This window comes from Sus scrofa, chromosome 13 (assembly GCF_054392235.1).
Source record: "Sus scrofa isolate SSC_HxYL_T2T_F1_AM1 chromosome 13, Sscrofa_HxYL_maternal_Yorkshire_Landrace_v2.0, whole genome shotgun sequence".
Classification (NCBI taxonomy): domain Eukaryota; kingdom Metazoa; phylum Chordata; class Mammalia; order Artiodactyla; family Suidae; genus Sus; species Sus scrofa.
The window spans coordinates 161,619,374-161,642,590 of NC_139395.1; the positions used below are offsets into that span (position 1 = coordinate 161,619,374).

The following is a 23,217-nucleotide window of genomic DNA, read 5'->3' on the forward strand; positions in this document are numbered from 1 at the left end:
GAGACAGAAGAGATCAGTTCCAGCTTTGAGGGCAGGTGAAACGAGAGGCATCTGAACTGGGAATTAAAGGATGAATAGGATTCAGACATAAAATTATTCTACATGGCAGAAATGAAGGAATTTATTTGGAAATTTATTCTAAAGGAAGAGGACGTTTCCATGTGGCACAGTGGATTAAGGATCTGGCACTGCTGCAGCTGTGGCACAGATCACAACTGCAGCATGGGTTTGATCCCTGATCCAGGAACTTCCAAATGCTGTGAGTGTGGCCAAAAAAAAAAAATTGTGCATGAATATTTTAAAGGAAGAATTTTTCTTAGGAAAATAAGTGCCATGGAAATGACTTTCATTCTTTCATTCAAGTGACTTTTGAAATCTAAGACTTACTAACAGCTCAATGACTGTCTTGTTCAACCTCTGTCCTCTACATATAAGATTTCTGCCTTCCTCCTCAAAATGCTCTTCTGTCTCTTGACTATAAACAGTAAAACAAAGGAGGACAAGTAACCATTTTATTCCTCTTTTCGGTCCCTATCTCTTCCTTAACTTACTATTCACTTCATAAATGTCATGCACTGGTTCTACGCCAGATGCTCTGCTAGGTACAGGCACACATGACCTTTTTTTGGAAAAAGCTTTCCCTGGTGGAGACAACTAATTAAGTGATTCACTTCAGTTAAGGTGAAGGGAGGATCACCTTATCCACTCTAACTGGAGGAATGGAAGGCAGTATGGGCGGAGGGACAAGTAAATTCATAGGTTTGGTATTAGGAAGTTGAATTCTTGTCTGAGGATTTCTTTTTTTTCCTAATTACAGAAAATTCAGAGAGTAGAATTAATAAAGGGTTGGATATTTGCTGGGCAAATATGATGGCAGTATAAGGGAGAGTGGGGATGGATAACATTGGCAAGCAAGGGACTGGGAGATTCTAAGCTGTATACAAATCAGGGTGAAGTGGAAGATACTGATGGGAAGAGTAAGAGGTTACAGAAAGGTGATCCAGTGAGGTTTAAGATCAGATTTATAAGAAGTAACTTGAGTAAGAAAGTTGAAAAGATAGGACACTATCATCAGAAAGAAAAAAATGTCTGAATTTATGATATCAGAGATGGAATAATTCTGGATGGTGACAAGATTTGGGACATGACTTGAGAGCACATGGCTGAAGTGAAGTGGCTGCGACCCTAACTGGAGATGAGGACCAGTAAGAAGCTGGGATGACAGAGGATTGGGATGGAGAGGAACTAAAGCATTCAAGATCAGTACATCAGTGACAGGGAAGTGAATGGGAAAAACAGCTCTTCTCCATCCTAGGAGTCCCTACCATTTCCCCCGTCATCCTAACCTGACATCCCACCACCATATCTCCCTCAGAATCCCAGATCTCCTATGATCATGCGATATGGGAACCCATGCCCAGGCCTAGAACCTTGTTTTCCCCTCTACCTTCTGTTCCTCCCATGCCAGGGGCTCACTGCTGAGACACTCCAGCTTCCACTTTCTCCCTGGTGGAGAAACTGATTCTGGGATGTGGCAGTGTGTGAACCCCCCATTCTGGCTGCCAGGGCTTGTTGGGTGTGAAGGTGATACAAGTTGAGAGATGTGCTCCTGCTACCTTAATCTTAATGGTAAAAAGTGCTTTTCTGCAACAATCCTGGAATCCATAGTTGTCCTCTGTAGAATCAATGGCTGGGACATGATGAATGCTTGGAGGAAAGTGGCTTTGGTGGCTGGCTCTGGATCTTAATGATCATCCTTTACTTCATTTTATGAGAGAAAAAATTCAGTTTCAAACAATGCATTTAGAAATGGCCTTTCTAAGTTAGGAACTGTCTGTATTAAAATTGTAAGCCAGCCCCTAAATACTTGAGAAAATAGAGTGGCAAAAATAATGCTACCTATCAATGGACACTTTTTCTTTACATTTCCATGAGCTTCTAGGGATTGAGACTGACTGTCAGCAATGATGCCCAAAGAGTGCTTTGAGTTTATAATTTAGAAATTTTAACATTTAAAAATATTCTCATCTTATGGAGGTAATTTGTGTTCGCTGACAATGAAAAGAATAGGAAATAAAACTTCTGTACTCTCACCAACCAGAAAAACAAAACTCATTAATATCTTAGCATAATTTTCATTCCAGATACACACCTCTCTCTGCCCCTTCCCCAACTTGAAGTCACACTGTATATAAAGTTTTATAACCTCTTTCATTCATTTAATAAACTGTGAGCATTTCCCTGTGCTATTACCTATCTTTACCAAATCACTGTGGCAAGCAAGGTCTTTTAGTTGTTCATCAAAATCTATTTCCTTCTCGTTGGGCATGCAGCTAGGCTACATTTCCAGGCCTTGCAGTTAGGTATAGCCAAAAGAATATGAATGAACGTGGTGTGCTATTCGTGAGCCAACACCTTTAAGAGGCAGTTATGTCTCTTTTATGTCCTTTCTTCTTACAGCTAGATGAAGACAATGACAAGGCCCTAGGGCGATTCAAAGTCAAGCAGTGGAAGGGACCTAAATTTTTGAACAATCATGTATTGAACACAACATGGGTGAGAACAAACATGTACGGTGTTTGAACCATTACATACTCTGGGGTCTTCTTGTTTTAGCAATTTTGTCTATTTTTCTTGTGTGGATATACTCTAATTTTTTAAAAGAAATGTTTCTTATTAGACTGAAGTAAGTTGCTGAAAATGGCCCCAAGAACTGGATCAGGTCTCCCTGTGTCCACATCTCTTTGCAAAACATGTTTACTGCTTTTCCTAACAAGAGCTGGTGTCTGTTCCCCCATTCCTTGGATCTATGCTGCCCCCTTATGACTTGTTTTGATCAATAAAATGTGATGCAAATGGCATTTCAAGATTTCTGAACTCAGATTCTAAGATGCCTTGTAGCACCTGCTTTTGCTCAGGGGAAAAACAGCTGCATGTAAAGAAGTCTAGGACATCCTACTGGAGACGGAGTCTATGTTTGCGGGGAGTCTATGTTTGCCACAAGGAGAGAGAAACCACATGGAGGAGAACTGAGGCCCCAGATGCATGTGTCAGCCCAGCTAATGCCCTGGAAAAAGAGAGACCCAGCCATCCCAGCTCACCCTCAGCCATTTGAGTCATCCCAAAGGGAGCGCCAGGCTTGTGAGGGAGGCCACTGTGGGTCTTCTAGAACCAGTAGAGCCCCCCTAGCCAACATCATGTGGAGGAAAGACAAGCTAGTCCTTCAGAGCCCTGCCCAAACTCCTGATCCACAGAAATGTAAGCAATGAAGTGATTAAGTCACTAATATGTTGACTGCCAACCAGCAATAGATAACTGATAAGGGATATTTACATGTTCCTAAAGTTTTGTTACTATAAATAGTAGTGATGAGCATCTTTGTACCAGCTTCCTTGTTCATCAAAGGATTCTATATTATTGAAATTGTTTAAGTTTGGAAAATGAATAAGAAGTCCTGTCTTTCCATTTTGGTGCTCAAACCAGGTTTGGGGCCCCTGATACACTATAAAAACAAATAGTATAAAATGAAATAATATTTTAATAACTTTAACAGGCTGCCATCTATTCAATTTCTACATATACCATAATCAATTAGTTACTACTAAAAATTCCTGCTACTCACAACAATTTGGTTACATTTTGTTTCTATTGCTCATTATAATAAATGCCCTAACCTTGTCTCTTACAGTTAATCATTGTCACTTGGCCTTTGTCATTCTGGGATCCCATCATTTTCACTGAAATCAGGGAGCTGATTTCAATGGCAGTATCTTTTACCACCACAACCTATGAAGACACCCATCACTGAACTTTGTGAGGACAGTGGTAGCCTCTCATTCATGTCTTTCTCAATGCCTCAGTGGAGGGAGTGACCTCTCAAAGGACAAAGTTCAGAAAGGGGGGTCTGAAGGTCACAGATTATATACCTACTCCATCATTCCAATCTCCCTGAGACTTTGGATTCCTCCTTCTATATAATGCCAGGAAAAATCTAGCATTTTACCTTCACTGAGTATAGGCTATAGGTGTGTTCAAGTTTCAAGCAACTGAGAAAATTAGATAAACTTCTAATTGTAAAAATCTTTAATAACTGATATGTGACCCACATTAATACCTTTGGCCTAATCCAGTGTTTTGTATTCTATTCTCTAGTCTAATAACCTTAAAATCCACTATTACTTCAGTCTCCACCAATAAAAATTAGTAACATTTTGCAATTATTTTGGAATAAACCATCTCATTCCATGTCAGACTTTGTACTTGTCCCCTTGGAGCAAACTGAGATCTGACTTGAGTTAGCTCTAGAGATGAAGAAAAGCAGCTGGAGTGGGTCTTGAGGTTATTATAGGGTCTTTATGCAAGTCCCCTCAGACACAAGAAGGCAAACTGCTCCACAATTCTTTGCTTTTCCCAAGTCTAGATGGTTCCTATTTCAAGTCTCAGAGTCCTTCTTATTAATCAATGTCCTAACTTACTCGTAAAAGATTTTTGAATCTATAAATTCAATTTAGGTTGAAATTCTGCAACCCACAAATTTAAATTTTGGGACAAGGTCAGCCCTGAAGCTTTAAGCAATAGATGAGTCTTTTAGAACCACCAGAGAAGCTCTCTGATTCTCTGTGACTCAAGCTAAGAGTTAATGATCTGAGCCTGTCATTTCTTGTAGAAGCATAACAGTCATCTGGTCCCCTTAGGGCTGTATAAGGCATTTCATCACAATCAAATACACATGATTAAGCATAATGTCACAGCATATCATGGATACTCAAATCCCATTTCCCCTTGGTAAAGAGATCACTACTGTGTCCAAAGCTAAGGGTATGGACCAACTACTTCTTATTCATGAATCATTCTTAGTAAAACAGAATCACACTAAACCAGAGAGAATATAATATAATGAATTGGCTAAAACGATTTTAAGAACTGAAAAGCACACAGGCAACACTGATATAACTCTGAGATAAATGTTGAGAAACAGTTACAACCCCTGGAGCTGGGGAGACAAGAGGGAGAGTTTAGAGTTACCAGAATTTAGACTTTTAGAGAAAGGATTCGCGGACCCAGATTTTTCGACGAGAAAAGCATCCAGCATACTAGCATCCAAGTACTACGAGTACCTCTGAGGGGTCAATTAGCTCTGCCAATATGTAAAAATGAATCAGGAACTAGAAGCAAAGGCCATTACATGGGATGAAAAGTTGTTGCCAGGTAACACTGTCACGAATAAGAAAACAGGAAGAAACAAGTCCCTTAGCTCCTCCTGCCTTCCAATCTCCCTCTAGTGGTCCATATGAGGAGAACTACTAGCTGGCAAAGACCATGGGGTTTGGCAGAATCCCAGCCCAGCATCACAGGGCCAAGTACAGAAGCCTCGGACTGGCCCTGAGAGGTAGAAGCTAAATGGCCCATAAAGTGTATGTCTCTGAATATACGGCGTATGCACACAAACACACACATACACAGATGCACACACATATCCTAAGAGTTTGATACATGCTATTTAGCATTAAAAATAATTTTTTCTCATTACAATGCAACACATATTTCTCTCCTTTAACTAGAAAATACAAAAAAGATCACAGAAGAAAAAAAGACCCATCCTACTGCTGAAAAGATAATCATCATTAACACCTTCATTTAGATCCGTTCAGACCTTTCTCAATGTGTGGACGACAACTTTTTTCATGGAATCACATTGTACATAGTTTTCTAAGCTGCTTTTAATGTATCATTTAAAAGTACTCTCATTAATAAAAATTCATTTATTTACAACACTGGATTCCAAACTGTTCCTAGGAAGTGTCTCTTTCCTAGGAAGAGGCCTTAATGCAAGGACCCTGCATTCTACCTTGCACCCTTAACCACTGCAATTCTGCTTTCATTTGTTTTACATATCTGATTTCCATGTTAAGATTTTTGTGAGGAAGAAGAATTCCACTGCCAAAATACTTGAAAACCACTGATTCATTGTGTGATATATCATTTTCCATTTTTATGATTGTGACAAAGGATAACTTCATATATAAATTTTTGTCCAAAGCCCAACATGGGACATGATGCTTTTTACTTATGGTCTACTTGATAATACTCCAAAATTATTTTAGTCTGTATTTCTTGGATTACTAATGAGATGGACAGGGTTTCATCTACTTCACAGCGATTTGTGTCTGTGGCAGTCTTTCTTCACAAATTCAAACTTTTTAAAGCATGACCCTAAAACCTTACTTTCTTTGTAAAATACAGAGCCCATGCCTCTTCCATATCCCCCAGTTCAAGCAGGCTCTGGTTTTAATTTTCCACCATTCACCTGGAACCCATCTCCCTGCCCTCTGCTCTGGGTAATGGTTGCAAATCCTACTCCACTGAAGCTCCTTCATCTTTCTGTTCCCCCACCTCAAACATACTCATGTATAAAGCTATCTTTAGTTTTCTCCCTGGCTCAGAAAATAAAAGCTTTCTGATCTTTAAGACAAACCCTCTACCTAAGCACTTCATTCCACCACTGCTTGTTTCCTTTAGGACCTAGTATAGTGTCTGGCAAACAGCTGATGCTCCAAAACTTTGCTGAATGAATAATGCATCTTCTTTCATCAATTCTCTTCCCTTCATCTCTTTAGTAGGTCCAGCTTCACTCACTCTTTTGGCCCCATTTCCCTTGGCCTATTCTGGTGATCAAATCATTTTCTATCATGGTCAGTTTTATGTATCAACATGGCCCACAGGCAATCTCAAACTCAGAATGTCAAAGAGTTCTCTCTCTATTCCTGCCAACTACTTAAATTTGTTCTTCTTTTGGATGTGACATCTCAAACTCAAGGCAAAAGTCTGAAAGTCATACTAGACATTTATATACCTAAATACTAGACATCTAAATAAGTCAGTGTCCATCTTCAGTGCCAGGGTTTGAATTCAGGCCTTCATTCCCTCTTGCCTCAGCTTTTAATAGATCCCCTTACCTCCCTTTCTCCAGGCTTATCTCCTTCAAATCTGTTCTCCAGAGTGCTTGTCCTCTGATGCAAGGTGACCACAAATGCCCAGCCTAAGACTCAATGACTTCTCTGTCACCTGCAATAAGGGATTCCTAATATAGGCCACTATCACAAGGAGCATTTAAAAACACAGATTAGAACTCTACTCAGACCTAATGAATAAGAATTTCTAAAGTGAAGCCTGAAGTTTTTCTCTTTTAAAAGACTAGCCAGGTTATTATGATCAGCCAGGATTGAGAGCCACCAGCCTTCAAGGTAAATCCACATTCTGTCCCTGACACCATTACTCCCAGCTTTATCCCTCAAAACACATCATGCTCCAGCAATACTGATGCATCCAGGATGACTGATTCTTCAACCCACGTTGTTTACCATCTTTCTGTCAGGAATGTCTTCTTCTCTTATCTGCTTGGGAAATTCCTACTTGTTCATCAAAAGCATTATTCAAGAATACCTAGTCTCTTACTTAAGCCATTAAATACTGACAAACTAGTGAAATTGTACACACTAAGTATGTGCAGTTCTTGGCATACCAATTTTACCTCAATAAAGCTGTCAAAAATTAATTGAGGTCCTACTACATGTCAGGCTCTGAGCTGAGCATTGTTATATAGAGATCAATAACCTACATTATTTACAATATTTACATTAAGCCCACATACCACTGAAGAAAGAGGCATACAAATATACAAATTAATATAGTACAGTGAGGTAAATTCTGTGAGAGTTTGTGGTAGGCTGAATAATGCCCCCTTCTAAGATGTCCAAATCCTAATCCTCCAAATCTATGAATATGCTACTTTACATTACAAAACAAATTTTGTAGATGTGATTAAGTTAAAGATTCTGAAATGAGGAAATCATCCTGGGTTATTTTGGTGGGCTCAAAATAATCACCAGGGTCCTTTTAAGATGGAGGCAGGCAGGAGGATGAGAGAGAAAAAGAAGGTGCAAAGAGACTGGAAAATGCTCTGCTACTGACGTTGAAAATGGAGGATGGAGACATGAACCAAGGAACATGAACATGTGGCCTCTAAAAGCTGCAAAAAGCAAGAAAATGAATTTTCCACTAGCGCTTCCAACCTTGAACCAGTGAGATCAATTTTGGACTTCTAAGTTCCAGAAATGTAATATAACTGTAAGTGACTATATGGCAGCAACAGGAAGCTAATACAGAAGCCAACACAGGGCATTAAGGTAGTACATAAAGGGGTCTCTACATCAAGTTGTAGAGTGGGAAAGGGATGTTCAGGAAGAATTACTCAGAGCTGGGGGAGATTGTGTTTAAGGGAAATGGTCCAGGTAGAGAAATTAATATGTATAAAGGTATAAACAGAGAGCATGGAAAGTGTTATGACAAGTCTATTTGCATTAAACAGTAAAAAAATATTAACAATATTAATTCTGCTAAGAGTACTGTTTGTATGCCAGGCACCATTCCAAAACACTTTTCAGCTCTGAGTACTTTATCATTCTGTATTATCATCATCATTTTATCTATACGGATACTAAGGTTTGGAGGAGCTAGTAATTTAGCACTGCAGTGGGGGCCTTTAGTAAAGTAGCATCAGGGTGGCTGAAAATAAATGAACTATTAGATACTAGAGAGGTGGGGGTCAGCACTGCTTGGGATATCAACTTGTTCTGGACGCTGACAGAAGATGGGGTTGATAGAGTCAGAGGCCTCCAATTTCTGTGATGTGATCGTGGTTTTGTTGCCGCTCAAGGTAGAGCTGTCCTTGACTAACTCAAAGTAAATCACTTATGTTACAAATGTAAACTCTGCCTCCTTATTTCCCTTCTTCCTTTCCCCCTAATGTCTGGGGTGGAGATAGAGGTGTATGCACCAACTAAACTGTGAGCTTCACTCTGCACATTTGTGAAATGCTTTGAAATAGTTCCAAAATTGATTGCGCCTCAGAATCCCTTGGAGAAGCATACACACAATGCAGATTCCTCGCCTTATTCAGAGATTTTGATTGAGTAGTACATGGATGGGGCTCCGCCTCACCCCCTCATCTGCAAATCTCCCAAATATTCTGGTACCTGACCAGCGCCTGAATGACTTCTGGGTCGTTCAGGTACACCGCATTTGATTCCGTAAAGGACCCTCCCCCGCCCCGCCCCCAGGCCCCGCCCCGCCCCCAGGCCCCGCCCCCTCTCCCTCTTCCTCAACCTCCCCTCCCCCGCCTGCCCCGGACGTCTCCTGCTTCGTCGCTTCATTTTGTCTCGCCCAGCTCCGCCTTTTCCAGGTCCTCCTCTGTCTCTCAAGATGGCTGCGCTGCCGCCGAGCCCGGAACTGTGGAACCGCGTGAGGATCCCTAAAGCCGGCAGCCGCAGTACAGTAATCGTGCAGAACCCTGACACACCGCTGGGTGAGTGAGGCGCCCCATAAGGGGCGCAGGCTTTTCCGCAGGAGGCGTCTGGCCGCTGCCGGCGCACGTGCGCGAGGGGCGGGACTTCCGGACTCCGCGGGACGCTGGGTATGACGGCGGTGTGCGGCATCTGGGGTCGGGCGTTTGTGGGGACCTCTGGCTTTGCTGTTCTCTGGACCCACCGTGCCGACCGCAGGGCTTCCATGGGGCGCCGAAAAGGCAGAGAGGGGCGAACGCAGCTAGCATCAGGGAAAAGTGCTGCCTGGGAACCCTCTGTTGACGCAGGCCACCAAGAGCCGTGGTTACTCCACAGTCTTTCCCGACCTCTTCCACCGAGGAGCGGCGGGTCACTCAAGCACTCTGCACTTAAATCGCACTCTTCCTAGATCCCCCTTTCTTTTCTGTAAAATAGGGTTAGTCTTCCCTGCCCATCACTGGGTTGTTGGGAGGATATAATGATGTCATTTAGGTGAGTATGCTCTGAAGTGAAATATCAGTGTATGGTGGCATTGCCGTTATCAAGCAGCAGGAGCTTGGTCTGGGTTTAAAACCTGGCTCTTCCTCTGCTGGAGCTAGGGTGAGGGATGGGAGTGTCCTTATTTCACATTTCTGGGTCTCAGCTCATTTCCAAATGAGGGTAAAACAGTATTTGCCTTACAGAGCTGTTTGGTTTTTTGGGGGTTTTGTTTGTTTTTTGCTTTTTAAGGCCACACCCAGCATATGTAAGTTCCCAGGCCAGGGGTGGAATCAGAGTTACAGCTACCAGCCTACACCACAGCCACAGCAATGGGGGATCCGATCCACATCTGAGACCTACACCACAGCGCATGCCAATGCCGGATCCCTGAGCCACTAAGCCAGGCCAGGAATTGAACCGCATCCTCATGTATACTAGTCGGATTCCTTTCAGCTGCGCCACAATGGGAATTCCTATAGAACTGTTTTGATGGAAGAGTAAAGTATTTGGAACAGTGCCTGATACAGTGAATAAATACTCAAATGATAGCTGTTATTAATAATATTTAATACCTGTAACTTACCTAATCATCACATCCCCAGCCCTATCCATCCATCCTGCTCAGTTTACAAGAAACCTTCCCCCATCCTCTATTCAAAAATTCCTTAACATGATTCCTATTAGGCCTGGAAATTCACCAGCTCTCTCTTTATCCCAAAGGCACCCCTTTCTGGCCTCAAATAGCTGGGACGGTTAAGAAACTTCTCTATGTTCTATAGAAATCTGCCTCTGTGTTACTTCCACTTAGGAGGCTAGTACTACCCTGAGAGCCACAGACAACACATTAACTCCATCTTCTACTTCAAAGCTTTTCGGACCAAAAAGCTATCATCTCATTCTACTAAGTACCATGTGTTCAGTCACATAAATTACATAATTTCCAGTTGTTAACAGTGGTTTCTCTTTTCTGAATATATTTGTAAAGCAGTACCCAAATACAGTGCCTTTGATTTTTAAGAGAATTAATTTATCCGTTTAGAGAAGTACACAACATGTTTCCCACCTCAGGGTACTTAAGGTGTTAAGTATACTAGTTTAACACATGTTCTCTCAGTGACTTCTTGGACTTGATATCATCTGGCACCATTTTCCTTCCTTCCTATGTGACTTCTCACATACTTGAAATCATTTTGTTCCTACAGGAACAAATTAATGATGACAGTAATGATGACATTAATTTGTTCTTGATTTATTAAATAAGGGAAGATGCTTCTTTCAATGTACATTTTATATGCTATACTTAAAATGTAGAAATGCATATTAAGTCTAACTAAACATCTCTGCTTTAGACCTTTGCATTGCAGCTGTAATTAAAGAATGCTCTCTTGTTATACTGTCACTGAAGAGCCAAACCTTAGATGCAGAAACGGATGTGTTATGCGCATTCCTTTACAGCAATCACAACAGAATGGGCCGCCACAAACCCCATTTGGCCCTCAAACAGGTAAGGGGGAAGTCCTGTATTTAAGACTCAACATGTTTACTTGATGAAGATGGACATCACTCTGCCACTTAATATTTTGTTGTTTATGGAAATCACAGTAAATTACTTGTGATTTATAGGTCTTCAGCCCACAGTTGCATGTGGGCGTTCTCTTTTTTTTCTGAAAGCATTTTTAAAAAGTTTATTTAGAAAGGAATTATGTTTGATTCTTTCCCAGTCTTTTTTTCTAGTAGATAGGTAATTTTAGGAAAAATTTTCTTCATTACATACAATCTTAAATTACTGTGCCTTCCTATGTGCTGGGCACTGTGCTTCATGCTGGGTGTACGGGCCAAAAAATACAGGCATTGTATTGAACCTTACAGGTTCATGCTCTTTGGTTTTCACTCCATTACTTAAGGCAAAAAAGATGACGATTTCTTTTTTTTTTTTTGTCTTTTTAGGGCTACACCCAGGGCATATGGAGGTTCCCAGGCTAGGGGTTGAATCAGAACTGTAGCCACTGGCCTACACCACAGCCATAGCAACGTGGGATCTGAGCCTCATCTGCAACCTATACCACAGCTCACAGCTGGATTCTTAACCCACTGATCGAGGCCAGAGATTGAACCTGTGTCCTCATGGGTGCTAGTCAGATTCGTTTCCACTGAGCCATGACGGGAACTCCAAGATTTCTTCATCAAAGAAAGATTTGGGATCATAGTCTTTCCCAAAGTTTTCTTTTCTCATGGAAGTTTTTATCTCCTTCTGAGAATTTAACACCGAAACCAAACTTGTTAGATTAAACGTACATATTTCTCCTCCTGGCTTCCAAGTTGTGAATAATTATCCAGTCAGAAAAATTTGGTGTTCTGTTTCTCTTCTTCCTTTTATGTAATTCTCCCACCTGCTCACACTGATCAGTCAAAACTTTCTCTGCATCTAGTCCCTTTTAGTTCTGGCTGCCATCTCTTTTTTCAGACTTTGTCAATTTTTAGTTGTCTTGCAATCCTGACTGGTCTTTCCTCTATTTAATCATCTTAAAACACATCTTTAATTTTTCATGGTTCTCCATTGTCTCCTGAATAAAAACTAAACCTCTTAGCTTAACTTACAAAATCCTCCATGATCTGGCCTTTTCAGTTTTCCTTAGCTCAGGCTTCTCTCTGGTCTTCATCTTCATAGATTTTATATTCCAGGCAATCTGAACTTTTGTGAGTCCTACTCACCCCATGTGTCCCCTCTTCTGTTCCCTTTGCTCACCTGGTCCTGTCTGTTTAGAACGCCCAATCCTTCCAACATTTTCTTCATGTCTGTGGCTCTGACAGACTGCTGAAATTTAGTACTTAATAATTTACTATCTCGTTTTGATAGTTTCACTGTTAGAAATTATGTTGCTTCAGAAAAATTATATCTTGAATATAATCTTATATCTTCTTTGGTTCCCTTTATAGCATCAAGCACATCCTGGCATATAGTAAATTCTTAGTTATAACCTGAGATAATTGATTTGATAAATGTATTTACCTGGATAAATTTCAAATTTTTAAGCAGACGCAATTGCTTTGGGCTACAGGTTTTTTTCCCCCTTAAAAAAAGATATTGTGTGGTATTCAGTATATTTCCATACTTTGAAATTTTGCATTTCTTTGTTTTCCTGGTCACATTGGTGGCTTTGTCTGTATATTATATACATATGAATTTGAACCGCTCTTCCCCTTTCAGGTTGAACAGTGTTTAAAACGCCTGAAAAACATGGATTTGGAAGGTTCAATTCAAGATCTCTCTGAGTTGTTTTCTTCTAAGTAAGTGGTCCAGTCTCTTTGCAGTAGGCTTTGTGATGGGCTGGGAATTCAGTGTCTTGCTGTGACTTTGCTTACTTTTTTCCACTTGTTGTTAGAATATAAATAATTTTATCTCAGATGTACAAATTTTGTTCTAATAAAGGGTCCCTGGTGTTTGTGGTAATCTCCCTCTGTTGGCCTTTGGGAGGGAATGGTGTGACACTGAAATCTGGGTCATGATGGATTATACTGAAATATTAAGTGTCAGTCAACTTCAGTGGGTCATTATTAAGCATAACTACCTCAAATTGAACTTAAAGTAAGTCTGCACTTGAAAATTGCTATGTAAGTGGTTTACATTTAAGAAGGAAAGTAATGTACTTTTTTATTTCTGTCAAGTGAAAATCAGCCTGTAAATTCCAAAGCTTGCGTCATCCCCAGCCAACCAGTGGTAGAAATGGTGTTGATGAAGATTTTGGGAGGCTGCAAGTTGCTACTGCGCTTGTTGGACTGCTGCTGCAGGACATTTCTGTATCCTTCAGTCAATGAAATACCTTCTTCTGACTTGGGATTGTTTGGCTATATTTAGCAGTATAGCTGTTTGAAAGCTAGGGAGTTTATAGGAGTTATTACTTAAGAGAATTATTAAAAGTTTGCTTTTTGGCCTCTTTTCCTGGGAACTGCCTGATATAGCCATTGCCAGAGACTTCTGTCTCTGCCTGGTATGTGTTATCCTAAGGGCACTGACAGAAATTTGTTTTGTGTATGTGTGTGTATGGTTTTTGTTTTGCTTTTTTATGGCCGAACCTGCAGCATATGAAAGTTCCCAGGCTAGAGGTCTAATCGGAGCTACAGCTGCCAGCCTTACACCACAGCCACAGCAATGCAGGATCTGAGCCATGTCTGTGACCTATACCACAGCTCATGACAACACTGGATCCTTAACCTGCTGAGTGAGGCCAGGGATCAAACCTGTGTCCTCATGGATACTGGTCAGATTCACTACCACTGAGCCACAAGGGGAACTCTGACAGAAATTCTTAATCTTAGAAACTAAATTTATTAATGAGACCTCTAGCAGAGTGTATAAGTTTCCATGACTTATATAGAACATGTTTTAAGGCTTTAATTCCTTCAAGAAAGTTCTTTCTACTTCCAGTCTGTTTCTTTCATAAATGTAACTTAAAACCTAAATTCCTTTGATTTTTGTCTTCCAACTTTAACTTGATACTCCAGCTTGACTGTGAAACACCTAGGTTTGCAAGAATTCGTTATTTTAAACCTTGTGATGGTTGGGCTGGTGAGCAGATTATGGTATGTAGTAGGTACTTGTGAAACCCTTCATTTCTTTTTCATCTCTTTAACTCAACCTAGGTTTCTTATTAATAGTTTTCATATTTGCTCTCCCATATGGGATGCTGAAGATGAGGGAATTTCATTTTTTCATTTGATTAGAATTTATTTGGGGTGGATTGAGAAGCTGAGTGTTGATGGTTATGTCCAAAAAGACTAGGCTTTGAATCTGAAGCCATGAGATCACCTCAACACTAAACAATTAAGCAAATGAATTCCTAGGATTAGCTGGCATTTAAAAAAAAAAAAAAAAAGTTGCTGTAATCATTCAGCACCTGAGAAGCTGAGACATTTAAAATGAAGGGGTTCCTGTGCAGTCTGTATCATTTGATTTTGTCACTAGGTTTCTAATTTTTAATGGCAGTGGTCTTAAGTGTTCTAGATTCCTTTATTCCACCTGAAACACCACTACTTTTTGAGGCATAGTTAGTTGATGTAAGGAAAACTGGTAATACTAGTTCCAAACCAAATACTAGTCCAACTCATAATATGTATTATAAAACCTATTTATTGGAGTCAAAACCTGCCCATGTTTATAAGGAGATCTATTTTCAGCCATTTTAAACAAGAGGGGTGATTAGCTCTAATTTGAATGAAACCAAAAAAAAAGAGAGAGAGAGAGAGAGAAATAATTCTCTCTAACCCTTGCTTTGATAACTTTTTTCTTTCTTTTTATGGAAGAAAAGTTCCTGCAGCATATGGAAGTTCCCGGGCCAGCAGGTGAATTGGAGCTGAAGCTGCCAGCATACACCACAACCACAGCAATGCCAGATCTGAGCCACATCTGTTACCTGTGTTTGTCGCAGCTTATGGCGATGCCAGATCCTTAACCCACTGAGTGAAGCCAAGGAGTGAACCTCCCTCCTCACAGATACTACATCAGGCTTTTGACCCACTGAGCCACAATGGGAACCCTTGATATCTTAACCTGGATATCTCAAGTACTATTTCTAATCATCTTGTTTTGCATTCTGCTTAGTCTTAGAGCTAACAGTGTTAGAATTACTAATCATATTATTTTAAAATGTTGTATCTACATTATTCTTTTTCATAATGAAAATAGCTTTGGAGTTCCCATTGTGGTGCAGTGGTTAATGAATCCGACTAGGAACCATGGGGTTGTGGGTTCGATCCCTGGCCTTGCTCAGTGGGTTGGGGATCTGGCGTTGCCATGAGCTGTGGTGTAGGTCGCGGACATGGCTCGAATCCTGAGTTGCTGTGGCTCTGGCGTAGGCCAGCAGCTACAGCTCCGATTAGACCCCTAGCCTGGGAACCTCCATGTGCTGAGGGAGCAGCCCTAGAAAAGGCAAAAAGACAAAAAAAGAAAATAGCTTTACTTTTTGCTCATTATAGTAATAATACATGCTTAAGAAACATTTTTAAAAAATAGACAAAAGGGTGAAGAACCTGAAATTTGCCTAACGTCTCACTTAAGATTGTAGATAAAACCACACTTAGGATTTTGATGCACAGTCTTTGAGGTATGTCTGTATATAGCACTTTATTTGGTTTTATGTACATCTTTTACTTGGATTTTTCTGTTTGGGCTGGACTAATCTGGCTCTTTGCAAGTACGAGATATATCATTTTTTTAATCCATAGAGGCAGATTGATAGGCATTATTTTCATCTGTGAATCTGTTACAGTTATTATATAATCTGCAAGTTATAATTACTGGCTAATTCATTTGCTCCTATTTCTTTCTCTAGGGTTCTTTATAAAGATGTTTTAAAAAGACTGATTTCTTTATATGAGCCATTGTTTGGATTACTTCAGGAGGTCTCCAAGATTCAACCATTGCCTTACTTCAAAGGTTTTACCTTTCCTTCTGATATTGCCGAATTTTTAGGACAGCCCTATTTTGAAGTCTTTAAGAAAAAAATGCCTACAGTTTTTGCAGCTAAAGGAGTAACCAAATTGCTCAATAAACTGTTTTTAACAAAAGAGCAATCACAGAGGTCCAGTGAAGAAACTTTACTTAAAATTTCCAAAAAAGCTAAACAAATGAAGATCGACATACAGAATAATGTGGATCTTGGACAGCCAGTAAAGAATAAGAAAATCTTAAAAGGTAATTTGCTTTGATATCGCACACACTCTAAAAAGCAAACGAATAAACAGAAAGCTATTGACATTATGATATAGTCATGCATTGTGTAGGAAAAAATTCGGCATCTCTCTTTGTAAGTCATATTCATTATTTTTAGAGAGGTACGGTGATACCTGTGTTTTCTAAGTTTGAGCATTTAAAGTTATTTGCTTCTGTTGTTTCTTCATAGTTCTTTGCTTGCTTAATTCCCTTTGTTTTTTTTTTGTAGTAATTTGACAAGGAATGTTGTCATGCACTTAGGAATTTGTTGATTTGAAAATAGTATCTGTACTATTTGAAAATAGCATGCCTAAGTTTTTGCGTCTGCTCCTTCCACAGAAAAGTCATCAGAATTTGATGTGAGGGCTTTCTGCAAACAGCTGAAACACAAAGCTATGCAGGTTTGTCTGGCTCATTTTAATATAGCTTATGATTTCTGATAATTTGTAGAGTAGACCACTTACCAAAGGCAGAGACCGAATCTTACCTCTGTTGTTATCCCCAGCCTAAGCATAGTACCATTTTAGGTCTCAATCTGTGCTTCTGAATGAATAGGGGCACTCCCAAGGGATTCAAGTGCATATAATTAATTCAGTTAATAGAATAGCTTCAGAAACATTAAGGGTTTGCTAGAATTTTAAAATGATCCTAGGATCCATCATAGGAGTGGATTGTATTTCAGCTTAAGACTAAGGGCTTTGTAGTCAGACAGAAATGGTTTGAGTCTTGGCTTTGGTTTGTCCTAGCTGTGGGACCTTACATGAGTTTCTTGACTTGTCCATACATCTACTTTCTATTAAGGGTATGTACCCCATAGGGCTGTGCCCGGTTTAGTGCGCATAAAGTGTTCAGCACAGAGTCTGGATTGTGGTCAGCACTTAACTGGTGTTAGATGCTATAAGCTACTTTCATCATCCTCATCCTTTTCATGAGGCTTCTATTTCTTTCTACATGTCAGCATTTTGAGCATTAACACAATTCCTCTCCTTGGCCACTGTCTGTAATTCTGCTTGTTCTGGATTTAACACAGATAAGTACATCAGTGTCACCCTCTTTTCTGTGACCTATACCACAGCTCACAGCAATGCCAGATCCTTAACCCACTGAGCCAGGCCAGGGATCGAACTCACATCCTCATGGATCCTAGTTGGGTTTGTTAACCACTGAGCCACTAAGGGAACCCCGAATTTTTAATCATTTCTAATGGGTCAGAGTACTTTCTTAAAGGTTTACAAGGATTCCAGCTTGCATTTATGTTTTGTCCATTCACGAGTTCCAGAGGGAGATGACATCATTCTCATCATTATACTTATATTGCATTTACTCTTTGCCAGGAATTGTTCAAAGCACTTTATATTTGTCAACTCATATAATCCTTGCAAGAGCCCTGTAAGGAAAGTGCTATTATTATTGTTTTCATATTTCAGATGAGAAAATTGAGGCACAAAAAAGATAAGAAATTTCTTCAGGCCACACAGCAAATATGCAGCAGAGTTGGGATTTGAACTCAGGCAGTTTAGTTACATAGTCTTTGTCCTTTATCAATATACCAGTCCCCAAAATAGTTTTGTCAGCTCTCTTAGGAACTGTGGCTCTCTGTGACCTTTGAAACTTCTGCAGTCCATCCACCTGTTCCTAGGAGAGCTGGTTCCAGTTACTTGACTCTGAAACCAAGTAAATTTAAGGTAAAGCTGGTGTCTCAAAATTTTCTTCTTTTAAAAAGACATTTTCAAATTTTAATAGTCTGTGAGTCAACTTTCTCAGCTGCCATGTATTTCTGAGTCAGTAACAAATCAATATATTTTTCTCATCTTTCCATATTTTAGGAGACCAGTGTTGCATTTAAATGTTCTCAAGCCAAACTAATGGCAACCAAACATTCTTCTCAGAAAGCAATAGGAACTCCTTGCATAAAAAGTTTTGTGCAAAGATTCCGAGAGGCTGACACTTTCAGACAACTTTCTGAAGAAATCCAAACGGCAATTCTGTGGTGTAGGAGCAAAAAACTCAAGGCCCAGACTGCCTTTCTGGGTAATAAACTTCTTAAAAGTAACCGGCTTAAACATTTGGAAGCTCAAGGCTACAGGTAGGTATATTACAAAAGTATATTCCTTTACTTTTTCTGTTTTCATTTGGGGCAAAAGTATATATGTACGTATTCAAGTTAGCCTTCTTTAAAACGGGATGTCCAGTAGCCTGGGGGCTAAAATTGGAATAGACTCAAATTGCAATTTTGTTTGCTGCTTATGTTGGATAGAACTATCTGTAGTGGGAGAGAAAGCTAGTCTGCCTACAGCTTCAGTGCAATGAGGGTGGGAGAGCAGAAGGTGCTTCCTACAAAAGCACACAGAAGACTCTGGGGCCAGAAAATTTCCATTTATAGGAGCTCAACTCTCCATGTAATGATTTCTTCCTTTTCCTGTGACTCTTACATTCAAAGAACTGCTTAAAGATGGTTATCTTTGACTGTGAGCCAGTACTGCTTAAAACAGTACATGAAGTTAGATACCAGAGTTTTATGTTTTTATTGGAAAAAATAGATGCCCATGGTAACACTTTCAGACATAAAGATTCTTATTCCCCCTTCACAGAGGCAATCACTCTGACCAGTGTTTATGTATCCTTTAAGAAATATTCTGTGCATCCACCATAATTTCTTAGCTGTACACATTTATCTGTTCAGGACTTTATAATGGTTTCAATGGATGAGTCACAGTCTAAAACTTATTAAATTTTCTTAAAAAATTTATGGAAAACTCCCTCTTCACTTTTACTCCTTTTTTCCTTGTTCATTTCCTGCCATAATACACAGCGGTGTTAATCAAGAAATGAGGTTGATGCATCCTGGCAAATTTTCTGCCTGTGATACATCGTTTCCCCGGTTCACCTCCTATTATATTATGAACAGATGAGCAATTATTGAGGGAAAGCTTTGGCATTAAAATACACACAGAGATATTTCACCATTCAGCCCCCTTGCTAGTTGTAACAGCTACTTTGGAAACATAATGGGGACACATTTGCCTACAGTCCAAATCAGGGGGATGTTGTATTCTGAAAACAGGTTTGGATGGAAGCTCTAATTTCCTTATTTTTCCTTATGATTCTGGAGTTGTACACAGGCGTAGGACTTATAAATTGTCTTTTTTCAGTTGGAAGTTGATAAAAAGAAAACAAGTTTTGAGAATGTTTTCCTGTATCTTAACAATCTCCATTTTTTTTCCTCTCTTTATCCTTTAAAGTTTGCCAAAGAAACTAGAGTGCATAAAAACCTCTATTTGCAACTGCCTTCTTCATGGCTCAGGTATCAAAACTTCAAAGCATCGTCTGAGACAAAGAAGATCACAGAATAAATTTTCACTGAGACAAAGGAAACCACAGAGAAAGTTACAGTCAATTCTTTCAAAGGAAATCCAGCAGTCCCCTAAAGGGACCCAGAGTGCTACAGACATCTTTAAAGGAAGACTCTCACACCCTGCAGTTCATAGAACTGATCTCTACCCTAACAAGCAGCAACTCCTGAGTACAGGAGTTTCAAATCCTTTCATACAAACCAAGGAGGAACAAACTCATGAAAATCTTAGAGGAAGCAATGAAAATGAAAGGACAATGATGCAAACAAATAAACATAATACATTAGGAACCATTCAGACAGATGACATTGATGATATTTTTGCTTTAATGGGTGTTTAGATGCTTTTATATGACTCTTAAGTGATTAACCAGCTGATCCAGTGTTCTGCTGTTGTAAGTAGAATAGCTGAGGTCTGGAAAGATCTGGAAAGTACCATTTGGACTCAGAGGAGCTGCGTTGGTGCAACATTGTACAGCAGTTCATTTCAGTTCAATAAACATTTATCATAGCTTTGTGTTATTTAATATTTGACTATTAAATAGTCAAATTTTGACTTAAGACGTGAAGAATTAGGTTTAAAAAACCTACTCTGTGCCTTCAGTAAATGGGGAGTGGGGGTTGGGAATAGCAAGGACCCATCATTTTAAAGTTTCCTTTTCTTTATCTGGCCATTTCCTTGTCTGCTTTCTGTAGGTTTTCTCACTTACCTATTGTACCAGTGGTTCTCAAATTGTATGCTATTTTGAGAATCACTTGGGTTGTTTAAAAATGCAGATTGAGTCCTTTCCAAAGAGACTGATAAACATGGCTAGGGTACAGGGACAGAAGTCTGCATTTTTAATAAGGGGCCCAGGTGATTTTCATACAAAGTACCCCAAAATGCAGAGTTAGATAAGCTCTGGTTTAGCTTTCTTCTGCCCTGAATCCTTGCTAAATATCCTGATTTAATTGAGTTCTTAATCTCTAGTCACTTTTTGTTGTTTATATTTCTCCTGCTTTCCTACCAAGTGGTAGAACTACTTAGTGCCTTAAAACATGGAAAATAACCAAGGAAATTTCATTCATAAGTCTAGAAACAGTCATTAACTTTAAAGATTTAAGGTCCAGTCTTGCTTCTGCTTTTATTTGCACATAACTCCACTAAGCCAGCAAGTTTCCCTGGCTTAGGTTCCTTCATCTGAAGTAGCATTACTGTCCAATAATCATAAACTTTTACAGCGGGAATAGACTAGAGATTATCCCTCATGGAAAAAACAGTAGCTCAGTGAATTGTCTAAGGAGGTAAAACTGGATTGGACTATAAGCCTAGCATATTTTTCTGCTTCATCAGTTGTTCTTTTGAGAATATTTCTTCATTTTCTCACCTCCTGCTCCTTACAATTCTGGGAAAAAATAGTAAAGAGCTTCATATGCTAATGAAGTGACAATTTATAGGTAAGGAATATAGTATTCTATGTTATTTTTTCCAAACAAATTCAAGTGTTTTAAAAGTGAAATCTTATATATACAAACCCGTAACTTAGCCAGTAAATTAGACTAGAAACTACTGTTAGCATCGTCATAGTGAACACCGATTTAATGACTTCTGGTGGCATTAGAACAGTAAGGTCATTTATAAGTGCAGTGTGAGAGACCTCCCATGTATCACTTCAGATCCTCTTTGGTCTTCGTACTTCAGCCATTACTATGGCAACCAGTTTCAAGTTGGACTGGGCAATCCACCTTGCCTCTGTTCTGAAGGCTTCTCCCTGCCTCCTGGCTTCTGAGAAGCTATATGAACTGCTTGGTATTTGGGCATGTATAGTGTAGAAGAGGTGTGGGCCCACCCTCTAACCCCCCCTTCAAAGACAATTCAGAGGCACACTTCATAAGGCTCCCTCATGTCCCTCAAATTCAAGCCCTAGTGCCTACATGGTGTCCAACTCAATGCATCTTTGATTGTCTTTCCTCCCACATGTTTCATTTCTCCATCACTCCTGTTCCCTGAGATCACATCCTCAATAAACTACTACACATAAGCTTTTGTCTCGGGTCCTGCTTTTGGGGAATCAGAACCAAGGCTAAGAAAAGCAGTAAAGTAACACTGGCGGGTAGAAAGATGACTTTTAAGATAATTTTGTTGCTACTATGTATTTTATCTTGCAAATGCCTATATAAAAAAGATTTTTTTTTTTTAAGCTTAAAACACTGCTGGTTAGAAGAGACTAGCACTATCAACTATAAAACTGAAAATATATTCAGAATTGAATTTTCTAAAAAAGCCGCAAAGTTGTTTAACAGCCTTAATTTTTTATCCGATGGTATTGTTTTTTGCAAATCAGTTTTCTCACCTAAAGCTATTTTTCTTCTTTTCTGGCCTTTCATTAGATAAAATGTTACTTCCTCCATGACAGAATGTTTTCTGTGATAAATCTACCTGTGAATTTCGCTAGGTATTTGGGTTGGTTTCACTTTACAAATATGCAGAATATGCAAATGTCCTTTTCACATTTTAATCTTCATAGCCTCTGAAGTAAGAGGTAACAAAAGAAGTTCAGAGAATTCAATTTGTCCAACGTCCAACATATAATAAATATTACAACTGGAACTTGAACCTTCATCTTCTGATTCCAAACCCTGTGGTCACCTTAAGGTAACTGATCCCAGCCTCAAATGACTGGTGCTTCCACTGAAATTTTATCCCAAGAATAGTTTCTTTTACATTCAAATAAGGACGCTGAAAAAAGATAAATTATAGCCATACATATATGAGAATTTATCTTCAAACTACCAGTGCTCAATAGAAAAGTAGCCCCTTTTTTTTAACCTAGTCCATTGTAATATTTTAAAAAATATAAGTAATAGATATTTTCTTTAAAAGACAAAAACCCAATAAATAATATAGCAAACCGTTGTCTACACAGTAGGAAACAAACAGGTTTTCATTTTATGGACTTCTTCTATATGTTCTTGTCAGTTTGTTAAAACAGAAAAATCTTGTATCTATTCTAATGGACGGTATAATTCAATCATTTTTAAACCTTTCCCCCACCAGGCACAAATTCATTCTTGCTTTGGGAAGATGCAGGTTTTAAAGCTGAAGTGATCCTTCTGTAAGTTACAGAAACACAACATTTAAAACAATGTTGAAATTCTAGGTATTTAACTTCAGTTGAAATAGAGAATTTTGAATCTTCAGCTAAACTGGAAGCCACTAGTCTTAAGATTTCCTGTTATATCTGCTATAAAGCATCTCAATAGATGGATTCCAGAAAAGGTAACAGCACTGTGAAAAGAAAAGAAAAATCATTTTCTTCCTTACTTCAGAGGTGGGAACAGGTCTGAATTCATCT

General features: G+C 39.3%; 2 protein-coding genes across 19 annotated transcripts in view; one reads left to right on the forward strand and one right to left on the reverse strand.

Moving 5' to 3' along the window:
- The window catches only part of GTPBP8 (GTP binding protein 8), a 201,139-nt gene that overhangs the window by 161,648 nt on the left and 16,274 nt on the right, over window positions 1-23,217 (reverse strand). Inside the window, exon 6 of one of the 16 annotated variants that reach the window (XM_013982455.3) lies at window positions 16,401-17,917. The exons of 12 other annotated variants lie outside the window; for them this stretch is intronic. In XM_013982455.3, the coding sequence (XP_013837909.1) occupies window positions 17,896-17,917 (22 nt within the window). In that variant the 3' untranslated portion in view covers window positions 16,401-17,895. Of the gene's footprint in view, window positions 1-16,400; window positions 19,858-20,186; window positions 23,182-23,217 lie in introns of those variants that run through there. 3 more of the 16 variants (XM_084991284.1, XM_003132676.5, XM_084991286.1) reach the window with 3 other exon arrangements.
- NEPRO (nucleolus and neural progenitor protein) lies at window positions 9,216-20,393 on the forward strand. Of its 3 annotated transcripts, none has more exons than XR_014824821.1 (9): window positions 9,216-9,364; window positions 11,171-11,325; window positions 13,030-13,109; window positions 13,488-13,619; window positions 14,325-14,402; window positions 16,151-16,512; window positions 16,870-18,215; window positions 18,357-18,616; window positions 19,773-20,393. XR_014824821.1 is itself a non-coding variant. In XM_003132674.5 (9 exons), exons 1-9 carry the CDS (start codon window positions 9,262-9,264, stop codon window positions 20,221-20,223), a joined length of 1,683 nt encoding a protein of 560 aa, XP_003132722.2. In that variant the 5' UTR covers window positions 9,216-9,261; the 3' UTR covers window positions 20,224-20,393. The 3 variants fall into 3 exon arrangements, 2 of the variants coding, with proteins under 2 accessions (XP_003132722.2, XP_003358864.2); XM_003132674.5 differs by having other exon boundaries at window positions 16,870-16,931; XM_003358816.5 differs by lacking the exon at window positions 9,216-9,364 and adding an exon at window positions 9,447-9,833 and having other exon boundaries at window positions 16,870-16,931.

What these genes read in the sequence shown, in the direction of transcription:
- NEPRO (XM_003132674.5), top strand. Translation starts at nt 9,262, where the DNA reads ATGGCTGCGCTGCCGCCGAGCCCGGAACTGTGGAACCGCGTGAGGATC. An exon ending in GGGCTGGTGAGCAGATTATG is followed by an intron (nt 14,403 to 16,150) that starts GTATGTAGTAGG and finishes TTCTTTCTCTAG; the next exon opens with GGTTCTTTATAAAGATGTTT. An exon ending in TGAAACACAAAGCTATGCAG is followed by an intron (nt 16,932 to 18,356) that starts GTTTGTCTGGCT and finishes TCCATATTTTAG; the next exon opens with GAGACCAGTGTTGCATTTAA.